At 43.2% G+C, this 12,157-nt stretch overlaps 1 protein-coding gene and 1 long non-coding RNA gene across 4 annotated transcripts in view; both read right to left on the reverse strand.

Annotated features, from left to right (window-relative positions):
* fam117bb (family with sequence similarity 117 member Bb) overlaps nt 1-12,157 on the reverse strand; it is an 83,348-nt gene that overhangs the window by 8,584 nt on the left and 62,607 nt on the right. The window contains exon 4 of the mRNA XM_052523277.1: nt 10,252-10,359. Within this exon, the coding sequence (XP_052379237.1) occupies nt 10,252-10,359 (108 nt within the window). The remainder of the gene's footprint in view (nt 1-10,251; nt 10,360-12,157) is intronic.
* Nucleotides 3,117-3,932, reverse strand: LOC127931238 (uncharacterized). Of its 3 annotated transcripts, none has more exons than XR_008140460.1 (3): nt 3,570-3,932; nt 3,269-3,503; nt 3,117-3,202 (listed from the first exon to the last, which is right to left on the reverse strand). It is a non-coding gene; the product is annotated as an uncharacterized LOC127931238 (long non-coding RNA). The 3 variants fall into 3 exon arrangements; XR_008140458.1 differs by having other exon boundaries at nt 3,269-3,536; XR_008140459.1 differs by having other exon boundaries at nt 3,269-3,338; nt 3,438-3,587.

Below are 12,157 nucleotides of genomic sequence, written 5' to 3' on the forward strand. Positions count from 1 at the left end.
ACGGCCCCATCCAGTCTCTCTGGGGAGGAACGGCCCCATCCAACCCAGTCTCTCTGGGGAGGAACGGCCCCATCCAGCCCTGTCTCTCTGGGGAGGAACGGTCCCATCCAGCCAGGTCTCTCTGGGGAGGAACGGTCCCATCCAGCCCTGTCTCTCTGGGGAGGAACGGCCCCGTCCAGCCCTGTCTCTCTCATAGTCTGGGCCTAGTTTTGTCCAGTGGAATAAATGTTGTGGATCTTAATGTTTTTCCTCATAATCCTGGACTATTGGACCACCATTTTATTACTTTTGCAATCGCAACAAATAATCTGGTCAGACCCCATCCAGGGAGCATCAAAAGTCGTGCTATAAATTCTCGAACAACCCGAAGATTCCTTGATGCCCTTCCAGACTCCCTCCACCTACCCAAGGACGTCAGAGTACAAAAATCGGTTAACCGCCTAACTGAGGAACTCAATTTAACCTTGCGTAATATCCTAGATGCAGTCGCACCCCTAAAAACAAAAACAAAAACGTTTGTCATAAGAAACTAGCTCCCTGGTATACAGAAAATACCCGAGCTCTGAAGCAAGCTTCCAGAAAATTGGAATGGAAATGGCGCCACACCAAACTGGAAGCTTGGAAAGACAGTCCCGTATCGAAGAGCCCTCGCTGCTGATCATCCTATTTTTCCTGCTTAATTGAAGAGAATAAGAACAATCCAAAATGTATTTTTGATTCTGTTGCAAAGCTAACGAAGAAGCAGCATTCCCCTAGAGAGGACGGTTTTCACTTCAGCAGTGATAAATTCATGAACTTCTTTTGACGAAAGATCGTGATTATTATGAGCATTTGGGCTCCCGAGTGGCGCAGCGGTCTAAGGCACTGGCTCTCAGTTCAAGAGGTGTCACTACAGTCCCTGGTTCAAATCCAGGTTGCATCACATCCGGCTGTGATTGGGGGTCCCATAAGGCGGCGCACAATTGGCCCAGAGTCGTCCGGGTTTGGACAATTGTAAATAAAAATTGGCTCTTAACTGACATGCCGAGTCAAATGAAGCATAAATAATTAGAAAGCTAATTATGGATGACTCTTTAAATCTGTGTATTTCTCCAAAGCTCAGTTGTCCTGAGACTGCCAGGATCAAGGGAGACAGATGTTCTTTTAATACTATATCTCTTGACACATTGATGAAACCAGGTAGGCTAGTTGAGAACAAGTTCTCATTTGCAACTGCGACCTGGCCAAGATAAAGCATAGCAGTGCGACACATACAACACAGAGTTACACATGGAATAAACAAACATACAGTCAATAACACAGTAGAAAAGTCTATATACAGTGAGTGCAAATCTAGTAAGATACTCATGCTGCCAAACATCCAACCTCGTAAAACCATATACATATACACAATATACTACCCACCACTGCGACCTCTATGCTCTCGTTGGCTGGCCCTCGATTCACATTCATCTCCAAACCCACTGGCTCCAGGTCATCTACAAGTCTTTGCTAGGTAAAGCCCCGCCGTATCACAGCTCACTGGTCACCATAGCAGCACCCACTCGTAGCACGCGCTCCAGCAGGTATATCTCACTGGTCACCCCCAACGCCTATTCCTCCTTCGGTCGTCTTTCCTTCCAGTTCTCTGCTGCCAATGACTGGAATGAACTGCAAAAATCTCTGAAGCTGGAGACTCGTATCTCCCTCACTAGCTTTAAGCACCAGCTGTCAGAGCAGCTCACAGATCACTGCATCTGTACATAGGCCATCTGTAAACAGCCCATCTAACTACCTCATCCCCATACTGTATTTATTTATCTTGCTCCTTTGTACCCCAGTATCTCTACTTGCACATTCATCTTCTGCACATCTACCATTCCAGTGTTTAATTGCTATATTGTAATTACTTCACCACCATGGCCTATTTATTGCCTTTACCTCCCTTATCCTACCTCATTTACACACACTGTATATAGACTTTTTCTACTGTATTATTGACTGTACGTTTGTTCATTCCATGTGTAACTCTGTGTTGTTGTTTCTGTTGCACTGCTTTGCTTTATCTTGGCCAGGTCGCAGTTGAAAATGAGAACTTGTTCTCAACTGGCCAACCTGGTTAAATAAAGGTGTTCTCAACTGGCCTACCTGGTTAAATAAAGGTGTTCTCAACTGGCCTACCTGGTTAAATAAAGGTGTTCTCAACTGGCCTACCTGGTTAAATAAAGGTGTTCTCAACTGGCCTACCTAAAGGTGTTCTACTAGCCTACCTGGTTAAATAAAGGTGTTCTCAACTGACCTACCTGGTTAAATAAAGGTGTTCTCAACTAGCCTACCTGGTTAAATAAAGGTGTTCTCAACTAGGCCTACCTGGTTAAATAAAGGTGTTCTCAACTGGCCTACCTGGCCTACCTGGTTAAATAAAGGTGTTCTCAACTAGCCTACCTGGTTAAATAAAGGTGTTCTCAACTGACCTACCTGGTTAAATAAAGGTGTTCTCAACTAGCCTACCTGGTTAAATAAAGGTGTTCTCAACTAGCCTACCTGGTTAAATAAAGGTGTTCTCAACATGGTTAAATGGCCTACCTGGTTAAATAAAGGTGTTCTCAACTGGCCTACCTGGTTAAATAAAGGTGTTCTCAACTGACCTACCTGGTTAAATAAAGGTGTTCTCAACTAGCCTACCTGGTTAAATAAAGGTGTTCTCAACTGGCCTACCTGGTTAAATAAAGGTGTTCTCAACTAGCCTACCTGGTTAAATAAAGGTGTTCTCAACTGGCCTACCTGGTTAAATAAAGGTGTTCTCAACTGGCCTACCTACCTGGTTAAATAAAGGTGTTCTCAACAACCTGGTTAAATAAAGGTGCAACTACCTACCTGGTTAAATAAAGGTGTTCTCAACAACTGGTTAAATAAAGGTGGCCTACCTGGTTAAATAAAGGTGTTCTCAACTGACCTACCTGGTTAAATAAAGGTGTTCTCAACTAGCCTACCTGGTTAAATAAAGGTGTTCTCAACTGGCCTACCTGGTTAAATAAAGGTGTTCTCAACTAGCCTACCTGGTTAAATAAAGGTGTTCTCAACTGGCCTACCTGGTTAAATAAAGGTGTTCTCAACTAGGTGCCTACCTGGTTAAATAAAGGTGTTCTCAACTGACCTACCTGGTTAAATAAAGGTGTTCTCAACTGACCTACCTGGTTAAATAAAGGTGTTCTCAACTGACCTACCTGGTTAAATAAAGGTGTTCTCAACTAGCCTACCTGGTTAAATAAATGTGTTCTCAACTGACCTACCTGGTTAAATAAAGGTGTTCTCAACTGACCTACCTGGTTAAATAAAGGTGTTCTCAACTGACCTACCTGGTTAAATAAAGGTGTTCTCAACTAGCCTACCTGGTTAAATAAAGGTGTTCTCAACTGACCTACCTGGTTAAATAAAGGTGTTCTCAACTAGCCTACCTGGTTAAATAAAGGTGTTCTCAACTGACCTACCTGGTTAAATAAAGGTGTTCTCAACTGACCTACCTGGTTAAATAAAGGTGTTCTCAACTGACCTACCTGGTTAAATAAAGGTGTTCTCAACTAGCCTACCTGGTTAAATAAAGGTGTTCTCAACTGACCTACCTGGTTAAATAAAGGTGTTCTCAACTGACCTACCTGGTTAAATAAAGGTGTTCTCAACTGACCTACCTGGTTAAATAAAGGTGAAATAAAAATAATAATAATTTTTAAAAAGACCAGAAGGTCTTTCACTGACTTTCAGCCTGTATGTTTAAATAGTGGATGTAGGAAGATTTTAGATGATGGAATTTTGTAAACGTTGAATGAAAGGAACAGCATTCTAAAATCTGTTACTCCAAGACATCCAATTTGCAACAGACTGTCATGCGAACATTCTAAAATCTGTTACTCCAAGACATCCAATTTGCAACAGACTGTCATGCGAATATTCTAAAATCTGTTACTCCAAGACATCCAATTTGCAACAGACTGTCATGCGAACATTCTAAAATCTGTTACTCCAAGACATCCAATTTGCAACAGACTGTCATGCGAACATTCTAAAATGTGTTACTCCAAGACATCCAATTTGCAACAGACTGTCATGCGAATATTCTAAAATCTGTTACTCCAAGACATCCAATTTGCAACAGACTGTCATGCGAACATTCTAAAATCTGTTACTCCAAGACATCCAATTTGCAACAGACTGTCATGCGAACATTCTAAAATGTGTTACTCCAAGACATCCAATTTGCAACAGACTGTCATGCGAACATTCTAAAATGTGTTACTCCAAGACATCCAATTTGCAACAGACTGTCATGCGAACATTCTAAAATCTGTTACTCCAAGACATCCAATTTGCAACAGACTGTCATGCGAATATTCTAAAATCTGTTACTCCAAGACATCCAATTTGCAACTGACTGTCATGCGAACATTCTAAAATCTGTTACTCCAAGACATCCAATTTGCAACAGACTGTCATGCGAACATTCTAAAATGTGTTACTCCAAGACATCCAATTTGCAACAGACTGTCATGCGAATATTCTAAAATGTGTTACTCCAAGACATCCAATTTGCAACATGCGAATATTCTAAAATGTGTTACTCCAAGACATCCAATTTGCAACATGCGAATATTCTAAAATGTGTTACTCCAAGACATCCAATTTGCAACATGCGAATATTCTAAAATGTGTTACTCCAAGACATCCAATTTGCAACATGCGAACATTCTAAAATGTGTTACTCCAAGACATCCAATTTGCAACAGACTGTCATGCGAACATTCTAAAATGTGTTACTCCAAGACACCCAATTTGCAACAGACTGTCATGCGAACATTCTAAAATGTGTTACTCCAAGACATCCAATTTGCAACAGACTGTCATGCGAATATTCTAAAATCTGTTTCTCCAAGACATCCAATTTGCAACATGCGAATGTTCTAAAATGTGTTACTCCAAGACATCCAATTTGCAACAGACTGTCATGCGAACATTCTAAAATGTGTTACTCCAAGACATCCAATTTGCAACAGACTGTCATGCGAACATTCTAAAATGTGTTACTCCAAGACATCCAATTTGCAACAGACTGTCATGCGAACATTCTAAAATCTGTTACTCCAAGACATCCAATTTGCAACAGACTGTCATGCGAACATTCTAAAATCTGTTACTCCAAGACATCCAATTTGCAACAGACTGTCATGCGAACATTCTAAAATCTGTTACTCCAAGACATCCAATTTGCAACAGACTGTCATGCGAACATTCTAAAATCTGTTACTCCAAGACATCCAATTTGCAACAGACTGTCATGTGAACATTCTAAAATGTGTTACTCCAAGACATCCAATTTGCAACAGACTGTCATGCGAACATTCTAAAATCTACATAAAACAATATGTACATATTCCCCACCGGAGAGGTTTGCAGCAAACAGACTTTTTTTGGCGTGATGACGTAGTGCACATAAAAAATAACTTTTACTGTTAAATTCCCATGTAACAAATTAAATAATAATAATACTAAATCGCATTTTCAACACTGCTGATGGTTTTGTCGCAAACGGTTGAGTTTCCACCCTGTGAAGTTCATCAAGCCCATCACTGTGCACTATCACCACCCTGTGAAGTTCATCAGAAGTTTCACTTTCTAGGGCTTCCACTAGATGTCAACCGCCTTTAGAAACTTGAATGAGGCTTCTACTGTGTTGTGGGACTGAATAAGAGCTGAATGAGTCAGGTTACTGGCAGAGAGCCATTTCCTGGTCACGTGCATTCCACATGATATCGCCCTGCGTTCCATTTTTCTGAGCGCCGTCTCAGATTATTGCATGGTTTGCTTTTTCCGTAAAGTGTTTTTGAAATCTGACACAGCGGTTGCATTAAGGAGAAGTGTATCTATAATTATATCTATAATTCCATGTGTATAACTTGTATTATCATCTACATTTATGATGAGTATTTCTGTTGAATCGATGTGGCTATGCAAAATCACTGGATGTTTTTGGAACTAGTGAACGTAACGCGCCAATGTAAAATCAGATTTCTTTATATAAATATGAACTTTATCAAACAAAACATACATGTAATTGTGTAACATGAAGTCCTATGAGTGTCATCTGATGAAGATCATCAAATGTTAGTGATTAATTTGATCTCTATTTGTGCTTTTTGTGACTCCCCTCTTTGGCTGGAAAACTGGCTGTGTTTTTCTGTGACTTGGCTGTAAAGCCTATTTGAAAATCGGACGCTGTGGTGGGATTAACAACACGATTACCTTTAAAACAGTATAAGATACATGTTTGTCTGAGGAATTTTAATCATGAGATTTCTGTTGTTTTGAGTTTGGCGCCCTACACTTTCACTGGCTGTTGTCATATCATCCTGTTGACGGGATTACAGCCATGAGAAGATTTATGAGGGCTACTTTTATTTTTACTTGAGTATATTACAATCTAAGTACCAGTAGTTTTACTTAAGTAACGGGACAGATCTTTGGTACATCTCTATTATAAACAACAAAAACACTTTTTTTGGGGGGGACATTTGTTTTCCCATAATCCTTTACAGAAATGTTTCAATCCCAAAGTAAACTGCAGAGTTCAGACAAATAATGAATATCTTAAAAACCTGTTTTAAACAAGTACTGTATATCATAGAGCTATACCTAGGGCCACGCCACTGGACTGGATCTGGGGTCTATAGAGACGTGTGTTTTTGAAGTCCTCACAACAATAGTAAATCAAACGTGTGTGTAAATAAGATTCAGTAGAGGAGGACTGAGCCCAGCACAGTGACAGATGGTGCTCGAGTCTGGGACACGCACACACACACACACACACACACACACACACACACACACACACACACACACACACACACACACACACACACACACACACACACACACACACACACACACACACACACACACACACACACACACACACACACACACACACACACACACACACACACACACACACACACACACTGACGCATGCACACACACACACACACACACACACACACACACACTGACGCGTGCACACACACACACTAGGGGACAGCTGAACAGAGTGTGGCTGTTAATTGTCTCCCTGGCAAAGTTGAGGAGAGACAGAGGGATACATTCACCACATGCTGCACTAATTCATGGACAAACACAAAACAGGAGAGAGAGGAGAAGGGAAAGAAAGAGAGAGGAAAGAGAGGAGAGAGAGAGTAGAGAGAAAGTGGAGAGAGGAAAGCGGAAAGAGAGAGGAGAGAGAAAGGGGAGAGAGGATAGCAGAAAGAGAGAGGAGAGAGAAAGGGGAGAGAGAGGAAAGAGAGAGAGGAAAGAGAGGAAAGAGAGAGGAGAGAGAAAGGGGAGAGAGGAAAGCAGAAAGAGAGAGGAGAGAGAAAGGGGAGAGAGGAGAGCAGAAAGAGAGAGAGAGAGAGGGGAGAGAGAGGAAAGAGAGAGAGGAAAGAGAGGAAAGAGAGAGGAGAGAGAAAGGGGAGAGAGGAAAGCAGAAAGAGAGAGGAGAGAGAAAGGAGAGAGAGGAAAAAGAGAGAGGAAAGAGAGGAAAGAGAGAGGAGAGAGAGGAGAGAGAGAGTAGAGAGAAAGTGGAAAGAGAGAGGAGAGAGAAAGGGGAGAGAGAGGAGAGAGAGAGGAGAGAGAAAGGGGAGAGAAAGGAAAGAGAGGAAAGAGAGAGGAGAAAGGGGAGAGAGAGAGAGGAGAGAGAAAGGGGAGAGGAAGGAAAGAGAGGAAAGAGAGAGAGGAAAGAGAGAGGAGAGAGAAAGAGGAGAGAGGGGAGAGAGAGGGGGGAGAGAGAGGAGAGAGAGAAAGGGGAGAGAGAGGAAAGAGAGGGAAAGAGAGAGGAGAGAGAGAGGAGAGAGAAAGGGGAGAGAGAGGAAAGAGAGGGAAACAGAGAGGAGAGAAAGAGGGAGGGAGAGGAGAGTCTGTCAGACTCCACTGCTCCACCTGGCTAGTTCACCCCTCATGAAGAGAGATCTGTCCACCTGGCTAGTTCACCCCTCATGAAGAGAGATCTGTCCACCTGGCTAGTTCACCCCTCATGAAGAGAGATCTGTCTACCTGGCTAGTTCACCCCTCATGAAGAGAGATCTGGCTACCTGGCTAGTTCACCCCTCATGAAGAGAGATCTGTCTACCTGGCTAGTTCACCCCTCATGAAGAGAGATCTGGCTAGTTCACCCCTCATGAAGAGAGATCTGTCTACCTGGCTAGTTCACCCCTCATGAAGAGAGATCTGGCTACCTGGCTAGTTCACCCCTCATGAAGAGAGATCTGTCTACCTGGCTAGTTCACCCCTCATGAAGAGAGATCTGGCTAGTTCACCCCTCATGAAGAGAGATCTGGCTAGTTCACCCCTCATGAAGAGAGATCTGTCTACCTGGCTAGTTCACCCCTCATGAAGAGAGATCTGGGCACAGGGACTGTAGCTCAGTTGGTAGAGCATGGCACTTGTAACGCCAGGGTAGTGGGTTCGATTCCCGGGACCACCCATACGTAGAATGTATGCACACATGACTGTAAGTCGCTTTGGATAAAAGCGTCTGCTAAATGGCATATTATTATTATTTATTATGGTCTGTTTAAAACATGTGGGTATTACAGACTCGGACAGGGAGAGGATGAAAATGTCAATGAAGACACTTGCCAGCTGGTCAGAGCATGCTGTGAGTACACGTCCTGGTAATCCGTCTGGCCCTGCGTCCTTGTGAATGTTGACCTGTTTAAAGGTCTTACTGACAGTCGTCCAGAACAGCTGGTGCTCTCATTCATGGTTCAGTGATGCTTTCCACAAAGTGTGTGTAGTAAAGGTGATCTAGAGTTTTTTCGCCTCTAGTTGCACAGGCGACAAAGAAATGAGGTAAGACGTATTTCAGTTTCCCTGCATGAAAGCCATTAGGCCCTGACACACACAATTCAAGGCACGCTTTACTCTCCCCACTGACTATAAGCCTCTTAGTAGGTGGCATCTGTGACTCCTCAGCTCCACAAGTGAAAACTTAACAACCAGTAATACCGTTTACTGAAAGAGGAAGGCTTGACCTTTAAACAAGCATGTTCAAGTTCATCTGCAACTATTATGCCAATAGTCTAAATCTAAATCTGAATATAAACCTGAATGTGAATCTAAACCTAAACCTGCATATGAATCTGAATGTAAATCTGAATTTAAATTTGAATCTAAATCTGAATCTAAACCTGAATGTGAATCTAAACCTAAACCTGCATCTGAATCTGAATGTAAATCTGAATTTAAATTTGAATCCAAATCTGAATCTAAACCTGAATGTAAATCTGAATTTAAATTTGAATCTAAATCTGAATCTAAACCTGAATGTGAATCTAAACCTAAACCTGCATCTGAATCTGAATGTAAATCTGAATTTAAATTTGAATCAAAATCTAAACCTGAATGTAAATCTGAATTTAAATTTGAATCTAAATCTGAATCTAAACCTAAATCTGAATCTAAACCTGAATGTGAATCTAAACCTAAACCTGCATCTGAATCTGAATGTAAATCTGAATTTAAATTTGAATCTAAATCTGAATCTAAACCTGAATGTAAATCTGAATTTAAATTTGAATCTAAATCTGAATCTAAACCTAAATCTGAATCTAAACCTGAATGTGAATCTAAACCTAAACATGCATCTGAATCTGAATGTAAATCTGAATTTAAATTTGAATCTAAATCTGAATCTAAACCTGAATGTAAATCTAAATCTAAACCTGAATGTAAATCTAAATCTGAATCTAAACCTGAATCAATCTAAATCTAAATCTGAATATAAACCTGAATCAATCTAAATCTAAATCTGAATCTGAATGTAAATCTGAATCTGAATTTAAATCTGAATCTAAATCTGAATCTAAACCTGAATCTAAATTTCAATCTAAACCTGAATCAATTTGAATCTACATCTGAATCTAAATCTGAATGTAAATCTGAATCTGAATTTAAATCTAAATCTAAATCCGAATCTAAACCTGAATCTAAATCTGAATCTAAATCTGAATCTAAATCTGAATCTAAACCTGAATCTAAACCTGAATCTAAATGTAAATCTGAATCTGAATTTAAATCTGAATCTAAATGTGAATCAATCTGCTTTGGGTCCTTTTGTAACAGTGGAGATCTATATTTAATGTAAATTATCCCAATTACAGCAGTTTAATCAGGCCGAGACCATTTCTATCTATTCTCTATGGCTTTATGGGTCCCTCGCCCTGCACACACCTGGTAGAGAGCAGCATGGTTCCCATTGAATGGTGATTTGCGTTCCTTGTCTCTATGGTGACGGCTGCTGTGCTTACTGCGCTGGAGCTGCTGCCTCAGCTTGGAAATCTGGAGAGAGAGAGAGACAACAGAGAGATGAGACGGGTCAGAAGGAGGAGAGGGAAGAACTGGTCCAAAATGACCACACCTGAACCGAGAACAGCGATAAAGCCTGAACCATTTCATTACATGTATAATGCTATGTGCTCCTCTTATAACAACTTCTGGCCAGTGGATGAACGTAATGTCGTTCACCTAGACAGTGACAGCGAGTGACAAGCCACATTGATACAATAGACAATCCCCTACATAGACAAGTGCAGTAAACTGGGGAAATGAGGCCCGACAAGATATAACAGTTTCTGTTCCTGTGTAATTAGACGAGATGAGCTCCCTGACCCCGAGCAGACCCGTCTCTAATTAGACTAGATGAGCTCCCAGACCCCACGCAGACCTGTCTCTAATTAGACTAGATGAGCTCCCAGACCCCACGCAGACCTGTCTCTAATTAGACTAGATGAGCTCCCAGACCCCACGCAGACCCGTCTCTAATTAGACTAGATGAGCTCCCTGACCCCACGCTCCCTGACCCCACGCCCCATGACCCCACACTCCCTGACCCCGCGCAGACCTGTCTCTAATTAGACTAGATGAGCTGCCAGACCCCACGCTCCATGACCCCACGCTCCCTGACCCCGCACAGACCCGTCTCTAATTAGACTAGATGAGCTCCCAGACCCCACGCAGACCCGTCTCAAATTAGACTAGATGAACTCCCTGACCCCGCGCAGACCAGTCTCTAATTAGACTAGATGAGCTCCCAGACCCCACGCAGACCCGTCTCTAATTAGACTAGATGAACTCCCTGACCCGACGCAGACCCGTCTCTAATTAGACTAGATGAACTCCCTGACCCCACGTAGACCCGTCTCTAATTAGACTAGATGAACTCCCTGACCCCACGCAGACCCGTCTCTAATTAGACTAGATGAACTCCCTGACCCCACGCAGACCCGTCTCTAATTAGACTAGATGAGCTCCCAGACCCCACGCAGACCCGTCTCTAATTAGACTAGATGAGCTTCCAAACCCAGCCACACACACCACTACTCTGACCCAGCCACACCTCTACCCTGACCCAGCCACTCACCTCTACCCTGACCCAGCCACACCTCTACCCTGACCCTGACCCAGCCACACCTCTACCCTGACCCAGCCACACCTCTACCCTGACCCTGACCCAGCCACACCTCTACCCTGACCCCACCACACCTCTACATTTACATTACATTTAAGTCATTTAGCAGACGCTCTTATCCAGAGCGACTTACAAATTACCCTGACCCAGTCACACTTCTACCCTGACCCAGCCACACCTCTACCCTGACCCAGCCACATCTCTACCCTGACCCAGCCACACCTCTACCCTGACTCAGCCACACCTCTACCCTGACCCAGCCACTCACCTCTACCCTGACCCAGCCACACCTACCCTACCCTGACCCTGACCCAGCCACACCTCTACCCTGACCCTGACCCAGCCACACCTTTACCCTGACCCCACCACACCTCTACCCTGACCCAGCCACACCTCTACCCTGACCCAGCCACACCTCTACCCTGACCCAGCCACACTTCTACCCTGACCCTGCCACACCTCTACCCTGACCCAGCCACACCTCTACCCTGACCCAGCCACACCTCTACCCTGACCCAGCCACACCTCTACCCTGACCCAGCCACATCTCTAACCTGACCCAGACACACCTCTACCCTGACCCAGCCACACCTCTACCCTGACCCAGCCACACCTCTACCCTGACCCAGCCACACCTCTACCCTGACCCAGCCACACCTCTACCCTGAC

This window comes from Oncorhynchus keta, chromosome 7 (genome assembly GCF_023373465.1).
Source record: "Oncorhynchus keta strain PuntledgeMale-10-30-2019 chromosome 7, Oket_V2, whole genome shotgun sequence".
Taxonomy (NCBI): domain Eukaryota; kingdom Metazoa; phylum Chordata; class Actinopteri; order Salmoniformes; family Salmonidae; genus Oncorhynchus; species Oncorhynchus keta.